This window comes from Euprymna scolopes, chromosome 6 (assembly GCF_053919585.1).
Source record: "Euprymna scolopes isolate OS-2025 chromosome 6, ASM5391958v1, whole genome shotgun sequence".
In the NCBI taxonomy this organism is placed as follows: Eukaryota; Metazoa; Mollusca; class Cephalopoda; order Sepiida; family Sepiolidae; genus Euprymna; species Euprymna scolopes.
The window spans coordinates 141,356,231-141,375,741 of NC_136487.1; the positions used below are offsets into that span (position 1 = coordinate 141,356,231).

The 19,511-nt window shown below is 34.0% G+C and overlaps 2 protein-coding genes across 5 annotated transcripts in view; both read left to right on the plus strand.

Moving 5' to 3' along the window:
- Positions 1 to 3,171, plus strand: part of LOC145278005 (uncharacterized) — an 89,991-nt gene extending 86,820 nt beyond the window's left edge. For all 3 annotated transcript variants that reach the window (XM_080130179.1, XM_080130178.1, XM_080130180.1), the window contains one exon: positions 1,536 to 3,171. In XM_080130179.1, the coding sequence (XP_079986305.1) occupies positions 1,536 to 3,157 (1,622 nt within the window). In that variant the 3' untranslated portion in view covers positions 3,158 to 3,171. The remainder of the gene's footprint in view (positions 1 to 1,535) is intronic.
- A 15,151-nt stretch (positions 3,172 to 18,322) lies between these two features.
- Positions 18,323 to 19,511, plus strand: part of LOC145278010 (U3 small nucleolar RNA-interacting protein 2-like) — a 49,283-nt gene continuing 48,094 nt past the window's right edge. The window contains exon 1 of one of the 2 annotated variants that reach the window (XM_080130189.1): positions 18,323 to 18,567. In XM_080130189.1, the coding sequence (XP_079986315.1) occupies positions 18,481 to 18,567 (87 nt within the window). In that variant the 5' untranslated portion in view covers positions 18,323 to 18,480. The remainder of the gene's footprint in view (positions 18,568 to 19,511) is intronic. The other variant, XM_080130187.1, reaches the window with a different exon arrangement.

Here is a 19,511-nt window from a genome sequence, read left to right on the forward strand (position 1 = left end):
TCTTGTTTGGTCAACAGAGAGATTACTGTAATCAATGAGGGAAGATGTCCCTTTCTTTTTCCTGTCATCATCCATTAGACAGCCAAGCACCAACTATAATCGCCTGGAGATAACTGCTTACAGACAGTCAGCATTTTTTTCTTTCCTCTCTCAGACACTATCAAACTTTCAATCTACACCAAATGGTATAGGCAGTTAAATAAACCCATTCATTGTTATAAAAAAGGTTTCATTTCATTCCTTTCGGGCAACAGTTTTCATTAATTACAAAATATGTCAAACGAGTTGAGTCTTAACACCCAACCTATTATATAAGATTCATTAGTTTCCTGTTCTGCACACATCTCCCTATACTGTTCAGATTTAATCTTCCTCTGGACTCATCAGATATAAACCAGTCTGTACGACTCATATTACATATCATTTGTATCATTCTCATATCATTTTTATCCATGCAACGCATGTCTTCAACTCTCACTCTTGGTCAGGTTCCACTTCTAATCACTATCACACTGCACATATATGCCCGATACATTTTTCTCTTTGTCGACAGTGGTAATGCTCATATTATTTCTATTCTTCAGACTACTGTTCTCACCTTCAGTGTTATTTTCACGTTTCAGTCGATGTAACCTTTGACCTTATTCAGGTGGATCTTGTTAAATTCAGGAATCTGTATAGAATTTTGCAATAGAACTCTATTTAATCAATGGGAATGGCCTGCTCTTGTTGTGTCAGCCATGACTGGGTCGCCTGCACTGAGGATTGAACCTTCGACCTTCAGAAGAATGTAACCTACAACTGAATTTTACCAAGTACTTTATTCACTTATAATGCTCTGGTATTTAAGTAATGGGAGAACTTAACCCTTTGGCTAGGAACAAAATCTAGTATCTATCCTCATATTACATTTCTTTTTTTTTTTTTTTGTCCTCAGTTAGTGAAGTAGAAATCCTTTAAAACTGAGATCAGTTTTTGTTTTGGTATCAATCCAGAGTGCCTCTTTTTAAGAAGCTGAATTTTACTCAATACATATATATATATATATATATATAAAAAAATGATATTGTATCTAACTGTGTGCTCATAGAGAATCAAGTAAGTACTTCATCCATTCCTAACTCTTGCAATCAAACTAGCACCAGCTCCTTCAGATGCTTTTGTTCAGTCTTGAAAGACAAAAGATACCCCCTGTAGGGGCATCTGCGCATGTAATTGTGAGGCAAAGGTTGCGCAATCACCAACCACACCTCTCCTGAATCGGCACTGTTTGAGTCCATTGGCAAGGAGAAGACCAGCACGACTGGAAACAATGCCGAGATAAGTGGAGAGCACATACAGCACCTGGAAGTCGTAAATGGTCACCCATTTAGTACTGACCAGGCTCAATGTTGCTTAACTTCGGTGATCCAGTGGGAATCGGTGTACATACCAGCTCCTTCCTGTGCTCCAATAATGTGACAGTGACATAATATTTTTATGATAAATTTTTTTATTTTTAATTTAAACAAATTCTTTTTTTTTCTTTTATACAGATAACAATGGTGCCTGGTCCAAGGAAAGTACAAAAATCCTGTTGCAAGCAGTTGCTGAGATTTTTGGTCGAAGATCCATCCATATCCAAACCGAACTCGAACTGTGGACAGAAATTGCAAACAATGTTAATCTCCATGGTAACAGCGTCTCGGCAATCACATGTAAGCTGAAGTGGCAGGAGATGAAGAAATTGTACTTCCGTTTCAAAACTGGAACACTTTCCCAAAATCCGTCTCAATCCTGGTCACTATACAATCTCATAGACATGGTACACAATGCTTTCCAGACGCTTACAAATAAAACGAATATGCCTCCGAAATTTCCATTTACTTCTATCTTTGAGTCAAATGAAGTAGACATGGAGGTTTTAAGTAAGTCAAACCTCGCAATCGATTGCCAGATTGATCAAAGTAATTTCCCTCTAGGTATGTATCGGAATCTTTATAATAATACTTTGGTACCTAAAACTGAGGTGGATCAAGTTAACATGGATCAAAATCTTGAACTAACAGAAATCTGTGAAAGCAATCCAATGTCTGGAAAAGACCATAAAAATAACTTTGATCTTTTCGATTCAACTTTGAAAGTGGCGAGTAGTCGACAGTATTGGGGTGCTGACCAGCTGCAGACTGTAACTCAGGGCTCATTTGAGATGGACACGAATGTAAATAATCCTACGTCTGGTCTAATTTTGCCTCTTGCTGCTGATTTTAATGCCACCGTTGATGTGATTACGGCGTCGGAGCTTCAACAGGAGATCAAGCAAGAGTGCGACGGTCTTGTTGAGCCGATTTCATTCCCGTCTGTGCCGACGACATCGGTGCAAGCAAACAGCCTTTACGTTGATACTAATCATCTGCAGCAGCAAGGTGTAATGACTTTTAAAACGGAACCGGATGAAAATCATGAACATTTGCAGATTCAGTCTCATTCAAAATCTAATTCTAACAGAACAACGGACGTATTTCCTGATGAGGATGTTTTATGCTTAGATTTGGTTGCTTCTGAACCAGAGAATTACCAGGATAATAATCGTATAAACATTGCGTTACCTAATTGCACCGGAAGGAATTCTTTGAATGAAGATATACAAAATAATAGTCAGGATTTAAACACTGTCGATCTAACATATTTGAGCCCTGAACCGGATATAAGTTCTGTCTCATTCTCGGAAGACCATAATAATATAGTAACCTTTTCGAAAGATGATAGTGCAAAGAATAACTGTTCTATAGCTACCACCAACCTAATACATCAACAGACCAGCAAAACCAATATGGTTGAAGAAAAATTGAAACGTGCTGAAACTATCGATATAGGAAACACTCGGAGTCCGATATCAATTTCATCAAATATGATCGATTTAGGAGGATTGACAGATAAAAATGAAGATATTCCAACGTGGTTTCAAGAGTTTATGAAAGAGCAAAAACAACATGCTGCCAAGCAAGCAAAACAGACAAAAGATTTTCACGATTCTGTACTTGGACTTATACGCGAGACAAACCAGCACTTAGCCACGTTGATTTTCATACAGCGGAACGAGATGAAAGAGAAAGAAAAAAAAGACGATGAATTAAAAAATACGCTACTAGAAATTCTTAAGGAAAAATGCAATTAAATTATTTATTTTAACGCAGTGTTGTCCTTTTATTTCTATATGGTTTCTTGATGTTATTTCCACGTTGGTCATTTAAAAATAGAGGTGCTTAGAAAGTTTACTTACTTTGCATTTGGTTCGGTTATCACTGTGGATAGGTTGAGCCAGCTTCATTCCCTGAGTTGACCGTATCTCGAATTGAGGCTGACCATGCCCAATGGTGCAATATTGTTGTAGGCATGAACATAAGCCATTTGTGGTTCCAGTGATGTAGACCAATCTATCCTCACAAAGTGCCTATGGTGGTTTGGCCACACTCTTCACTGACAACCAGACGATTTTATCCATGAAACCATTGACCCGACTCCACCACAAAACTGGAAAAAGCGTTATGGCAGACAGCTGAAGTCCTGAATCAAGATGGTGAAACAAGATGCTGAGCTGATTCCGGGCCTACTCCTCTTAGAAAGTATAGATCGCAAGTGGAAAGTGCATTTGAATTGAAAATATGGTGTAATTCTTGATCATAGTAGAGGCCATTTTGGATGAAAATAACATCTTTTGGTTGTAGTAAAAATCCACACAAACATTTGAAAGAAATCTAATATATAAATATGTATATATATATATATATGTCTGTTTGTCTGTCTCCATATTTTCAAAAACTAAAAGTCGCAGAGCGGTGCTAGGGGCCTTTAATGCTTGGATTTTTTTCCAGACCATTCTTTTATGGGTCTTTAGCAAGTTAAAATAGTTTTTTTAAGGGGTCGAAAATTAGCCAAAATTGAAAATAATCGTTATATATTTTGTATATTCATCTTAGTTTATTTTTAATCTTTAATTTTTAATCAGTTCATATGCGTGTCACATTGGTAAAGTGGTAACGTCACCAGCTTTGAATGCTAAAGTTTTGGTTTGGATTCTAACTGATGGCACCCAAATACTTTCTTTTTTACTTTTGAAATCACGACTCTATAATAATATATACAAAATCTCGACAAATTAAAATATATTTAAGCGTATTTTACGACCAGGCAAAGCCATCTACCCCCCCCCCCCCGCTAGTTGAGTATAAAAGTTATTGTTTTAGTGAAGGAAGAAATTAAAAGATATATGTATATACAGGCATACATATAAAAATGGAAATGAATGAAACATTGAAAGAATAGAAGGGTCACCAGTTTGCAAGTGCTACCTAAAACTTAATCAGTTTTGTAAATGAAAAATGGAGAGAAACGAAATTTTATGACAAAACATTTTTATACTAGAGATAAGAATATAAAAGTTACTTTCAATAATGAAAAATGTTCATCGTGTGAAGCTAGTGTTATAGTTCTTGAATTGAAAGCCATATTTAATTTCAAAAGAGTTTCCAACGGGTAACTATTCTGTACAAGTTCTGAAAATGGAGAATTTTGCATGGAGAGCTGTTCTGTATAGGTCCTGGACTTTAGAATTTTGCAGGTAAAGAGCAAAAGATCTTTCTTGAGTTGACATGAAAAAATTGTGTGCTGGAATGTAAAAACATTCAATATTTTCATAGAGCAATTCTGGTTTCTGGTTTGGCTCCATTTGATTCGCCATTTCCTATCGTCAATGTCTATAAGTAGAACCTTCCAACTTTCGGTGATCATACCCTCATTATTAATGATGGGGATAATTCTTCTTGTGGCTTTGGCGGCTTGAAGACTGGGTAGAGTACTCATCAAGGATACGTTCTTGACACTCAGCCCGACAGGTGCCAGGGGCTGGGAACCGGCCTAGTATCTGTTGGACTGAGGTATGCCACCTCGGTACCACCCAGGAGGTCCACCCTTCCAGGCCTTGCCATCCAGCCAATGGGGACGCTCAGGAAATTTTTGTCGAGGCAAGAGTGTCCCTCCTTTAGGGGAGCTTGCCTGTATCCCACCTTCCAACTTTGTGTCACATAATGATCTGGTGGGTGGCATTTGAATATCTACCCTCATTATACATCAAAAATATTGTAACAAAGATGAGTTAGTCAAAAAACTTAAAAATGTGTAGGTCAATATGTTCATAGTTTGAATATGTATATGTGAGTAATATACATATGTGATTATTTGATATTGTGTATGTGTTTATCTTGTTTTTGTTAGTGTGTGTGAGTGAGTAGTAATTTTTTTTTTGTTCACCTGACTCTTGTTATTGTGTAGGAATTTGTTCTTTTTGTCTCTCTCAGCTAAAGGCACAATGGAAGGTGAGCAGACGTTCTTGGGTTCTTCTGTGCAGGTGCAGCTGGTGCAGTCTTCTGTGTTGTTAGCTTTTGGCTGTTTGTTTTATAGGAGTTTCTAACTTTGCACTTACCATTTTCACGTAGACTTTCATTACTTTTTGAGGCTTGAAATGATTTTCACTAGTCGGAAAATATTTTGGGTTCTCACTGTGATGTAGTCAGTTGAACAATAGCAGTTTCTCGTCAGCAGAGAAAAACAAACTCGCAACACAAATTCATTTGTTAGAAAAATATAAAATTATTACTTGATCTATTCACTTCTGGCGACATCAGTTTTGACAGCTTTACCTCATCACTCGGTACTTTTAGCTTTAGACTTTCTTGCATGTGTACAGTGACAAGATGTTGCTATGAAACTTACTTGCTTTAGGAAGTGAGGAAGAAATCGAATCCAAATGAAGCGGAGAAAGAAAGAGGGTAAGCAAATAGAGTTACGTGCTTTTTTAGTGTTTGTAGGAATCACTTCATGATTCAGTTGCTACAAAAACATTTTGATATATATATGTATACACTGTTTTTAAAAAATAATTAAAAAAAAAAATATATATATATATACACTGTTTTTAAAAACTAATTAAAAAAAATAAAAAATATTATTTGTTTACGTCCAAATAAAAATATGGCAATTTTCTCAGAAACATGAGCTTCAATGTTAAGACATTAAGTTAATTGTATTATCATTAAAAAAAATCAACAGCAAATCTAAAAATCTAATAAGCAATAAAAATAAACAGTAAAATTGTCTATGGCTTCATAGAGTAATGGATTAGACACCAGACTGTAATATATAAGGTCCGGGTTTTGATTCCTAGATGCAGTCAAGCTATGCTAAAAAGGGGTAGGGCTTCAAAACAGGCATGTCCGGAGATTACTGTTTTTAAAAAAATAATAAAAAAATATTATTTGTTTACATCCAAATAAAAATATGGGTGATTTTCTAAGAAACATGAGCTTCAATGTGAAGACACTAAGTTTATTGTATTATCGTTAAAAAAAACAAAAACAAAAAAAAAATCAACAACAAATCTGTGTGTGTGTGTGTATATATATATATATCTATCTCATATGGAAATAAGTATGCTCACTAAAAATGAGAAAAAAAATGATTAAGTAGAAATAAAAATAAAATTTTTAAAAATAATAGAAAAACAAGTAAAAATCAATTTTATAGTATACTGGCAGATGTACCTGGTGTTTCCCAGTATTAAACGTAACGTTAAACTCTTTTTAAAAAAGGAATGAAGTAAAAAAAAAAAAACATGGAAAGAAACTGAGACATGTGCATACAAGTATTATGTTTTTTAAACAGTTCACTTCTTGTAAGTAAAATTAAAAAATACTCGAGCTGAGATCGAAACCAAAACCTAAAGACAGTGAATCAAGTATAATAACCATTAGGCCAGCTTGCGACAATCTTTAGAAAGTGTTTTCAAACCTACTTATTCTTAACATAAGAAGGCTGTCATGTGAACGATTTGCGCATGCACAGTTATGAAACAGTTGACAAACATATAAAAATCTTATGAACCCCAAGTACTAATTTTTCAATTTTGACCCCTTAGCAGCCCTTTTTTTCTGATGAAAACTGATTATAAAGTTTTCAACATGTCTGAATACCCTCTATACCAAATTTTAAACCTGTAGATAAAAAATTAGTTCAGTATATTGGTTGAGAGTTGTCCTCACACACATACACACATTCTCACTTTTATAGATACTAGCAGTTCCACCCAGCTTTGCTCAGGTGCTATGTACTGTTTATAACTTTATGTACATATGTATATATTAAAAAGTCTGAATATGTACGGAAATGCCTTTTTATGTAATAGGCTTCCTTAACTAGCATAGAGAAAAGTTGGTAGAGATCGCAGACGTCAAATTTTTTAAACTTTGACCCCAATTTTGATCCCTTATAACATTTATTGTTTTAGGCTCAAATTAAATTTGAAATGTTTTACCCATGTCCAAATAATCTATATCCAAAATTTCAAGTGTTTAGACCCAAAATTGGTGGAGGAGTTTGGTGGAGTCTGCAAAAGTCAACTCTGTAAACTTTGACCTCTTGCCAGCCAAATTTTCGCCCAAAAACCGATTAACAAGCTTGCTGCATGTCTGAATCCCTTTATGTAAAATTTCAAATGCTTAAACCCAAAATTGGCTTAATAGTTTGCTAGAGACAGCAAAGGTAAAATCTTTTGAACTTTAACCCCTTGGAAGCCAAATTTTCAGCAAAAAATATGATTAAAAACCCTGCCCTATGTCTGAATACACTTCATGTAAAATTTCAAATGTTTAGACCAAAAATTGGCTGAGTAATTAGGTAGAGACCGCAGAGATCAATTTAAAAAAAAAACTTTAACCCCAATTATGACTCCTTAACATTTATTGCTTTTAGCTCAAATCAAATTATAAAGTTAGATCCATGTCCAAGTAACCTATAGCTAAAATTTCAAGTGTTTAGACTCAAAATTGGCGGAGGAGTTTGGTAGATTTCTCAAAGGTCAAATCGTTGAACTTTGGCTCCTTAACAGCCAAATTTCTGGCTGAAAACCAATTAAAAAGATTTTCCCAAATCTCAATACCCCTTATGTCAAATCTCGAGTCTCTAGACCAAAAATTGACAGAGTTATTTGGTAGAGAAGTGTACAGACACACGCACATACATACATTTTTGACTTTTATAGATATATAGATATAGATTGTAATTTTATTGTATTACATACTGGTGGGTTGTAAAATACAATTAAATATATTTTAATTCATGCAGATTTCATATTTATTATTACAGAGCCAATTCTCTATTGAATATTATATTGTACCTACTATGTAGTAGTGATTTTAAAGGTTAAAAAAATAACTTGGATGCTATCAGCTAGAATTGAAACCAAAACATTTAGTGCTCCAGCTGCGTTCCCTATGATTTGAGCTAGCGACAGATAGATAAGAAAGATTTAAAATTAAACCAATTCCAGCTATGAATGAATTTGCGCATGCACAAATGTAATAAATATTGGCAAGAAAATAACAATTAATTCTACGGGGAGTTTATTATAAACAAGAATTGTATGTGCATAAGTACGTTCAGCTGGAGAGGAATGGGCTGGGCAGAGGAGAAAGATGGGTGTGGGGTGAAGGAGGAGAAAACAGGAAGCAGAAAGAGAGAGAGAGAGAGAGAGAAGTATATAGAGAAAGAAGTTTTAATAGAAATATGTTTCACTTTTGCCATGGGCAACGCCAGGTATGCCTGCTATTGCAAGAAAGCCCTTCCATTTCTTTGTTTATTTAACTAGTGACGGAATTTTGGGTTCGTCACCAAAATCCGTTTTTCATGGTAACAAAAAGGAAAGAAAAAAAGGAAAAAAAAAAGAAGCATTTAAAGCAAATTTCTCGGAAATGAGTAACTAATGGAAATGAGCAAAAGAAATACAGACCCGAATATGTTTAAAATGATCCAAGTTTATTAAAACAAAAAGTTATCAATTGCCTTTATTTCCTAAGGCTGGGGTTTAAAAAAAAACCCTTTAAGAAACATTTAAAATACATATAAAAAAATACAAAAAAGATGTCAATCCTTACTTGCAAGAAATGCTGAAAGAAAAGAACATATAAAAACCGGAAAACAGTCCTTGTTTTGAACTCAGTCCTTTTAACAAAATATTCAGTCTTTCTTTGACAAAATGTTTTTTTTCTTTTCCGAAAGGAATTACAAACAAAAAGTTTCTTTGACCTAAAATGGGAGAAAGAATTAAAAATAATTTTCCCTTTGTGAAGGCTCAAGTACCTTTTAATTCAAAGGGGAGAGAAGACCATAAAGCCGCTTTGGTAGGCTTTATGTGTACAAATACGGGGTAAATTCTTGTATTCTGGAAGATTTGCTTTCTGAAGGAAACTTCGGTTGAATAATCTTTCAAGTTTCTAGAACAAAGAGGGGATTTTCTTTCTAGGGGCGATATTCTGCTCGTCTCGTTGGCGAAATTAATTTTTGTTCTTTACAGAAAAGAACTCCTCAACACACGGTGGTTTCCTTCGTTAATCCTTTGAGAATAATAATTTCCAGTTGTAAGACTCTTGTTTGCCTTTTAATAACTGGTATTACTTTTCCAGCTGTAAGACCTTGTTGTCTTATAATGACTGAGAATAAAATAACGTTAACAGTTTAGTATTTCCCAATGGAGTTCTAAACAAACGTCTTTCTCCAAAGGAGGAGAGAAAAAAAACCGTAAGAATTTAACGTTAATAAATCCGTTTTTGACGGAGTCGAATAGCGTCCTTCTTCTTGGCCGGCTAGATTCGAACTGGTGAAAATGGGCAAAAGCCCTTTCCTCCTCCTCCTCCCTCCAGAGAGTAGGAGAGTAGCGGACTGCTGAAAGACAATTATAACGATGATGATAAGGTGACCTGCAAACAGCCGGTCAAAAGAGTGCGTTCCTTTCCCCAAATGCCGAGATGTTGAATGTATGTAAATAAAAAAATAAATAAAAATTATTTCTTTATGAAAAATTTCAACACTAGCTAGTGGGGTATTTTGTATTTATCATTACTGAGCCAATTCTTCACTGAATATTATATTGTACCTAATATATAGTACTGATTTCAAAAGTTAAAAATAATGACTTGAGTGCCATCAGCTAGCATTGAAACCAAAACAATTAGTGCTTCAGAGGCATTCCCTACCATTTGAGCCATCCACAGATAAATAAGAAATTTTAAAAATAAAACCACTTCAAGCTACGAATTAATTTGCACGTGCACAAAAGTAATAGAAATATGTCAACAAGTTGAAATGAACATTTTGCATTTCAATTTGCTGACATATTTTTCTATGCGTTATTCATCCATCCAAACAAAGATTTTACTCGTCATAAGCCATCGTTGGTGTATGATTACTATTTCCTGTTATTTCAGTGTTATGTCACCAATAGTTTAAGAGTTTGTGTTAAAATATTTAACAACATACAATTACACACACACATACATATACTGTTTTATTTATATAGATAAGTCACCACTCTTATCAAGGCTAAAAGCCACTCAAGAGTAAGGGTTAATGAGATAGATGCATGATAAGAGGATTGAAAATGATAAATAAAACGAACAAAATTTGATTATTTTATGAGAACGATTTATGATAATTACAGAGTGAAACAACACCAGCTTTATTTTGAAACTTTTATTGAAAAAAATTCTGGTAACGATTATGTAGTAGAGCCAACATCTATTCAATATAGCTGCCTTCAGCTTTTCAACCAGCGCCAGCGGGAGGTTAGCGAATACTTGTCAGATGGCGGTGATCAGGCTGGCTTTAGTGTTGTGGGAGGTCAGGTTGGTGATGTACTTGACATATGACTAAAAGTAGTCCAGTGGGTCCAGGTCTACAACTTGGATGTCTTCAAGTCCAACGTTAACAAATTCCTAATGAACCGCCCCCTTAAGTAAACACTTCATCAAATCTCCACACTAACGTAATGTACTTGCAATAACCCTTCTCCCTGAGTGGCTTCCAGGCCTTGATAAGTGGTGATCACTGTGTAAAAAAAAAAAAGTAATGGGGGCCAGTGAGAGAAGGGTACAATGTCATAATACTCCTTAAGTCAAGCCTGGGTCTCTTTGGACTTGTGGGCTGGCGCTGAGTTCTGCTGTCGCACTCAGGGTCTACCACACTCTTCAGCACATCATTGTGACACTTTCAGGCATGATAGAAGGTTCCTATTGCTCTTGGGATTTGTACGTAACTGGCCAACTAGTAGATAGTCTGCAACAACAAAAAAAAAAACGGTTTTCATCGAATGGAAATGGAATCATGTTGTCTTTTCTAGAGAGAGAATTTTAACTTGACCTCAATAAAATAATACTAGATGTATCTCTGACTCATTGGGTCACAAGGATTACGATTACTTGTTTTATTCTGATTTTATTAAAAAGAATCACAAACCAACATATCTTTTAAAACATTATTCTTAAATAACTAAAAATAATACAAGGATTGTTTTAAAAGTAAAGCCTCCTATTTTCGTAACTCAAAATATTGAATAACTTCAAAGACAAATTTATTTTTTCTACATAGTCACCACCATTCTCAATGCATTTTGCCATGAATTCAATGATGCATTTCTGCTTCGCACGCACGTCTATGACAAGAGGTTGCTTTCTTAGATTCTCACAATGTCAATCACTGCAACAGAGAGATGAAACTTTCAGCTCATGAATGCATAAGTTCAATCATCATAACAATTTGCAATCCCCTCTGATTCATTTGAACTGAACAAAAAATAAGAGTTACTTCACTTTTGTATTGTCTTTATTAGGTACGAATGTAATTTACGAACCGTGTTGAAATAATATTATTTAGATACTCATTCTTAACATAAAAGAAAGGGGGGATGAGTTATGAACTATTTTGTACTTTCACCTAACAATTTAATAAACAAAAGATACTGTAAAAATTGAATCTAACTCAAAAATCCTATCAAAAAAAAATTTTTTTTAAAATAACACGGTCTGTAAACTGCAGAAGTACCCTTTATTAATATGATTATTATTCCTATTCACTTGCCTCCCCATAAGGGCAGAGTTGGTTTTTATTGTGGGGAAAAATCCAGCTCCCCAAAAATGAGCACTCCAGATAGGAACAAAAATAAAAATTGTCTCAGTCATAAAGGAATTCTCCTTCACTGACCGAGGTGAAGTGCAGTACCGGAACAGATACTACACTTTGCTCCTATAAATGAATTTAAGTTGTCAAAATAAAATTTAAAGTAATCAACAGTGTGAGTTTTTATTTACAGAGGATACTGTTCTCTTATCAGACTGAGCAGTTTTTCTAGATAAGAACTTCTGCCGCATATAAACTCCGCTAAGTACAATTTCACCATTTGCATGTGAGTCCCAAACTCAGTTTTGTTTCTTCTCTTGACTTTTTGCCACATATTTCCCCACATGATTTGTCATGGCACCCGTCACTGGATCAACAATCTGAAAATTCTTCCTTCAAACTTCTCGGCCTAACATTTACAGACAATATGAACTGGAACAAATACATTGAGAACATTGCGAAGGCTACTGTACAGAAGGTGGGTTCCCGCTATCATGCTAGAAGACTACTCACACCTGAGAGTATCCTGCACCTCTACAACGCCATCATTCGCTCATGCATGGAGTACTGTTGTCACATCTGGGCTGGTGCATCTACCATTAGTCTCACTTGTATAGGGCCTAAAAAAGAGTCTTCGATCTAATAGGTCCCATTTGGTCAACTAAGCTCCAACCCCTGTCCCATCATCGCAATGTTGGATCTGGGCCTGTACAAATATTTTAATGGAATGTGCTCTGATGAACTCCTTGCACTTATGCCCCCTCAATGTACATATCCCCAACAAACTCACTTAGGAACAAAATAATACCCCTTCACTGTTGAGGTCCCTAAATGCTAGAAGGCTTTCTACTCTAATAGTTTCTTCCCTCGAACTGGAGAACAAGAAAAAAATGGCTGCAGTGTCTCTTTACATCTTTTAAGTCTTGATAATCACTTCAAAATAATAAATAAAACAAAATGGTGGTAGGAACCCTTCCAATAAGTGTCACAATAACATTTATTGGGTGGGTTTCTACCAACATTTTGTTTTATTTCTTATTTTGAAGTCTTTTTTCGAGACTTCAAAGACATTGTGGACATTTTTTCTTGTTCTTTAGTAGCGCTTAATATTACTTGTTTTTTGAACCGAATAAACATGAAAAACGTTCACAATAGGAACGTACGGATGCACGGCTGAGGAACAAAAAGAAAACCAGCACCCTCTACCTCCCTTTTTCTACCTGACGTCATTTTCAGAAAGCCTTTCGACTGTCTGAGATTTGGAGCTTCCATATAATCTATGTAACAAGGACTTTGTTTTGTTGTGGTTGAACAAAGCAAGAATCTCTTGCTTTGAGGGGCTAATTAAGATATTGTTTTGTACAAACAAGTTTTTTTTTAAATTTAATTCAATATCTTTGTATTTTACTACTTATCTTTGAAATAGACCTAGAACTGTAGGCACCACCAACACTGTGTGTAAAACATCAACGTTTTACACAATAAAAGCAACGTCATCATTTTGTGTGTTTACTATTTTCTGAGTCAATTTCTATAGATAGGCGTTGCCACTATAAGTGTTAATGGAAGTAACATTTTGTTGCTATCGGATTTTCATATTTACATTGTAAAACAAATCTATTTTTTTTAACGAACTACACAGACAAGAGTTAATAAAATAACATTAATTTTAACGTCTTCTGTTGACACTTATGTATCTTAAGATAATGTTGCTTACAGGCCTCCATACTTTTTTTGGAAAAAAGCGTCAGAAAATAAAGATTACCCTCTATCACTTTAAATAATCAAATCAGAACAAACTTTTTAAGGTCGATTTTGTATTTGCAGTTTTTATTATCTCAAGAGTCATTCTATTATATGAATATATTTTTTTGATATTGGAAACCTGTTATAAAAAAATCTTTGTTCGAACTTCATATCGCAGAATATTTGAATTTAATATCATTTAAAGTTTTTTAAAATAATTATTTTTTAGAATTATGTTTGTTTGTTGTAATTCAAATAATTATATTACAGAGAAAAAAAAATTATCAAGAAAAAGTGTTTGTTTTGTTAAACATAATATTGATTTTATATTTTATGTTCAATTTTATTTACAACTTTAAGGTAAGTGAAATAAATAACGGGATTTGTATATATATATAACTACTTTTTAATTATTTGATCTTTTCAGCTTTAAAAAATGTTGACATTTTTATTGACCTACATTTATTTTGTTTAGTTTTCGTAACATGAATATGGAGGAGGAGTAAAACACTTAAAAAAAATTTCCTCTAATATATTAAATGAAACCTACTTTTATTAAGTAAATTTATTTAATAATGAATAAATATAGAAAATTTCAGGAAGATATGAATATTATTTGATTTTTGCTAGATTTTTAAAACATCACTACATAGGAATGATGTTTTAAACTGTTGATAATGTAAACACGATTTTTGTCTCGCATTTTCAGTATTTTTGTATGCTGTAAAAAAATTAAAAAAAACATATTAGCAGTTTGGGTTTGTTTTACTATACACATAGATTCGAAAAAGTTGTCAAAAAACAAATATATAACAAATAAATGTTATCAAAAGCCGAAAATTTAAAATGGCGCCGGACTCTCTATAGAACACGGTAAGTTTGGAAAAATGAGTTAAAAATAAAAAAATATACAAAATACTGTTAAAAACCCACCGAATATATGACAACCTATGTCATGGTAACATATATTGAGTGAGTTCAGTAAAAATGTTTACTTTAACTACAACAGAATACCGACCAATAAAACTTGATTTTCTAAAGGTTTTTGGGGTCACTGACAAGAAATCTGATATTCAAACCCGTCGCAAATTTACCATTTTTTTGGCCGAACTAAACAGGTTGGAAATATTTTCCAATCTGATTATATTTGTTAATTTTACTAAACAAGAAAACTTCAGTTTTCTTTGTTTACATCACATGACCCAAAACAACCAAGGAGAAGGCCCAAAAAATCGTCTGCAGTATTCAAATAAACCGCCCAAAATTCACACATCTTGAAAAAATCTTAAATCTGTTTAAAAATAACTTTTACAAACTTTTCTTTTTTGCTGAACCCTTCTGTTTTTAAATGAAATAATCTATTTCAAATAAATTCTGAAGATATCAAAATATTCAAGTATTACCAAAAAACCAGCAAAGTTCGCTTACAATATATAAAAAAAGCAAACTGCAAATTAATGCTTCGAGGGCATTCTAAATGCAACAATCCAGTGTTTATTTTTTATTTAAAATAAATTCTGAAATTTTTTTTATTTTTAACTCATTTTCCCAAACATACTGTGTTCAGCAAAGAGTCCGGCGCCATTTTAAATTTTCCAATACATATCGGTAAACAATGTATTTTTTTCGAACTGAATAAACATGTTACATTAAATAAAAACACTAAAAAGTTATCCAGTTAGGAAGAAAAGTAACTTATCTTGCCTTTGATAACATTTATTTGTTATATATTTGTTTTTGACAACTTTTTCAAATCTATGTGTATAGCTTCTTGTTTTAAATGGTAAAAAAGTTAGGATAGATATTAAATTGCAGTTACATCGTGTTACATATGGGGGGGGGGTTAAAACTGTGGCACGTATTGGAGGTACCTACAGAAGTGAGAAAGCTAATATCTTTCAAAGGATTTTTACAATGAATTTATCTAACTTCAAAATTTACCTGAATTTGTTTGCTCGCCGTGAAAACATTTTTCATAACTTTTTTTTTTTCACATGTATGGTGGTTACCATAAATTTTAACGACGTTTGAAAAATCTCACTCTTCCGTTGGTCCCCTTTTTGGGGCACCTCCGACATTAGAGAGAGAACAAGAGTGCTGAAAAAGAACGGTTGTGGAAAAGAAAACATCGGTTATAATTAAGTGTGACGAGACTTTAGGATTGATGATGTTTTATAAAGGTTTCCAAGATATAGGGTACAAAGAGGATGGTACATTTCTTTGATAAAAGTCTTTACCCAGGGAAACTGGTCCGTCACGTGTTGATGCTTCTATCGTTTCTGCATGTCTCAGTGAGATTTCTTCTTTATATCTCCCTCCAACACAGTCCTCTATTCCGATTGGCTGAAACCTCTGGTGACGTTGAGAGAAGAAAGGAAAGGAAAAGTAGAAAAGTAGGGAGAAAGAGAGAAATAAGGGAAGCATACCATAACAGCATCATAGTAGTAGTGTTGGAATTTTTTTTGTACCAATAATGGTGCACCCCCCCCCCGTTTACATTTATTATTTTTTATCTAGTTCTTGTATTTGATTTTTTGTATTTTGTATCTTTTTTGATTCTTAGTTTCGTACATTTTGGGTTTGTACGAAACTCCCTTTAATTGGAAGAAAAGGGAAATGCTAGCTCCATGATGATGTCACGAGCTCAGCGCAGATTTTGGCCTCTTTTGAAATTCCGCCAACGTGGCGATTGGACTTCGTTTCATTGCCCGGCGCTGAAAATGGAATTTTGACGAGCCTCCTTCAAAGAAGAAAACCCGGCAAGAATACCCCGGGTATGCGACGAGGCATACTTTTGAAAACTATCTACGTGACTACGGTTTTGCACATATTTTTGAAGGAGTGTAATTATTTAAAAAAAGACCTTATTTTATGTTACAAGGAATTTTGGAACCTCCTACAAAGAAGAAAACCCAGCAAGAATACCCCGGATATGTGACACGGCCATACATCTGAAATCTGTCTGCGTGTCTACGGTTTGCACGCAAATGGAGGAGAGAAAATTCTAAAAGGACTTTAAACGAGAAAAAAAGAAAAGAAAAAGGCACGTGCCTGACTGGCTTTCAATTTGTGAGTACGCTCCTAAAATTTACTACATATGAGAGTGTGATTAGAAACTACTATTTTGAATCTTATTATTGTATTCGTTCATAGATACGACATCTTCATTATGAGAAGCAGTGTTATATTTTTCATTACATGTTACCTTGGCGTTTTTTAAATTTAATGCCTGCAAAGGGAAAAATTTGCAACTAATTTTATTGTGAATAAAATCTCTTCTTCGTTTCAAAGCAAGACCTTTATATTTTATACTTTACCCCCCCCCTTTTATTTCATGCTGTCATTTTTTTTCAGGTTAGTTACTTTAGCGTCGAATTTATCTGGAAGCAAGATAAAATTCAGACACACTACAGGTGTACAAATATTTTTTTCCATTTGGAAATTAACTTTAGTCTTTAATCTTTCAAATACAATAAAAAATTAGTATGAAACTTGCAAAAACATTATGATAAATCGGCTTTCAAAACTATGTCCCCCTATCTTTATTCCACCATATTTGCGCATACCTATTTGTCATATATATATATATATATATATATATATATATATATATATATATATTAATTAATTAATTTATTTTTTGACAACTTTTTCATACCTCTGTGGATACAAACCCTAAATAAGTTGCTATCAACTTCATTTGTTGGCCGAACGTTAACATATCAACCATCGTCCGAATTCTTCTCTCCAGCGACGATAAATTCACACTTTCTTTTTCAACCTGACAGCGCGTTTGTACCTATTTACTATGCCTCCCCACGGGACAGAGTTAGACACCAGAGTCGTTTTTTAACGTGGAGAAAAGGGTACAAAAATAAAAATTGTCTCAGTCGTGAAGGATTTCTCCTCCACCGAAAGAGAACAAGAAATAGAAGTGCAGCATTCAGCAACTGCAGCATCTGAAGAACAAATACTACACTTTGATGTTTATATTTAATTTATTTCGTTTAAAGAAAAAATTCCAATATGAAATTAAAACATTTAAAAAAGTAAAATCTCCAAAAGACAAAACAAATGCAGGCACAAGGCCCTATAAGATCTGGGGAGGGGAGTGTTGCGTTGCAGGGTCTTTGTAACTAAAGTAAAAATGGAGTCTGTGGCGACTTTACTCTTGACTGGCAACATTTACCACAATACCTCATTCACTCTGTGGAATCTAAAGCTAACTAATGAAAACCCCAGCGTTTTTACAAAAAGGATATATATATACAATTTCTGTGTGTGTGTGTGCGCATTTAAAAAAATTTTTTTTTTAATATATTAAAATGTGTGTGTGTGTGTGTGTGTGTGTGTGTGTGTTGTTGTCGATTTTTCCTTTTATTAGCTAAGCGACAAGCGTTCCTAACATTGCGATAGACCTTTTATGTTGCTGGCCGAATCCGAGTAATTTCGTGGAACTCGCATGTCGTACAATGCATAAGTACCTATAATTTTTTCAGGCTGTTTATATATAATTGCTTGAAAAAAAAAAAAATAGAATCTCATATTGAAGTGAATTAGCTAACGAGTAACGACGCAAGCAAGAATATAATCTCATAAGCGACCCCAACAGGAAATGCAGACGATATGACAACAAATGCCGAAAAGTAGAACAAAACTGTCGTAAAAATCCTGCACATGCGCAGTCACTTTAATCACGACGCCCTTCACTTCCGCTTAAAAAAACAAACGTGCGAATTTCTAGAGTAAATAATGTCGTCTTTTTTCATTCGCAGCGATAAACCACAAAAAAGGAAATTTAATGGTTCTCAACGTGGAAAATTAAAACCTTCCAAAAAAGTAAGTGTTTAACAAACGAGAATTCTTAAATTTTGATTTTTTATGTGTAGTTTTTAAGCCAATATCTTTTCTGCGTACCCACGTGTTCTGAACTAACTTTAACACGATTGCATCTTGAATTTGAAATTCACTGTTTTATTTTCAGAATAGAGTAATTTCATACTGGTTACACTTATTGAACCGTGTTGAAATAATAACGTTATTGTTTAGAAAGCTATTCCTAACATGGGGAGAGGAAGGTGTTTTGTAACTATTCTGTACTTTCACCTAACAATTTAACAAAAAGATATCCTAACTTGTAAATACTATTTAAAAATAGCGCGGTTCAATAAGTGCACAAGCACCAATAATTTAATGACTAATATAACTTGATTATTGCGATATTGTTTCGTCATTGTAGAACTAAATTGGTTATTTTTTTTACGAGATCACCCAGCGTAGTATAATACCTCCTTAACCTCAAGAATGGCTTTCGGAATAAACATTCCCAACCTCGAAAGCCGTTCTTAACATGGGGAGGTTGGCTGAGTGTTTATACTACGCAGGGTATTGTCGTAAAAATACGCTGAATTGTTATAAAATTAAAATTATTTTGCTTAACATAATGCTCTTTCAATAACAACCACTTCAAAGCTGAAAAGTTCAAGAAAGCCGTTGGTGATGCATGGCTTACCAAAGTATGACTGACTCACGAAATATTACAAAAATATGGTGTTTATTTAGAATTATTTAAAACAAAAATACAGAGTGCGTACATCATAAATATTCTCTGTCGCACTCCTCCTCGCAGAACGAAGATGTCATATTCGAAAAATCATGTAAATTGATATATTTTTTTAAAAAACTTAAATCAAATTTTATGACTAAGCGAAACGCAGGATTTTAGTCGGTCATGTTAAATAAATGAGAGCGACAACTCAATTCAAACTATTGAAATCAAAATC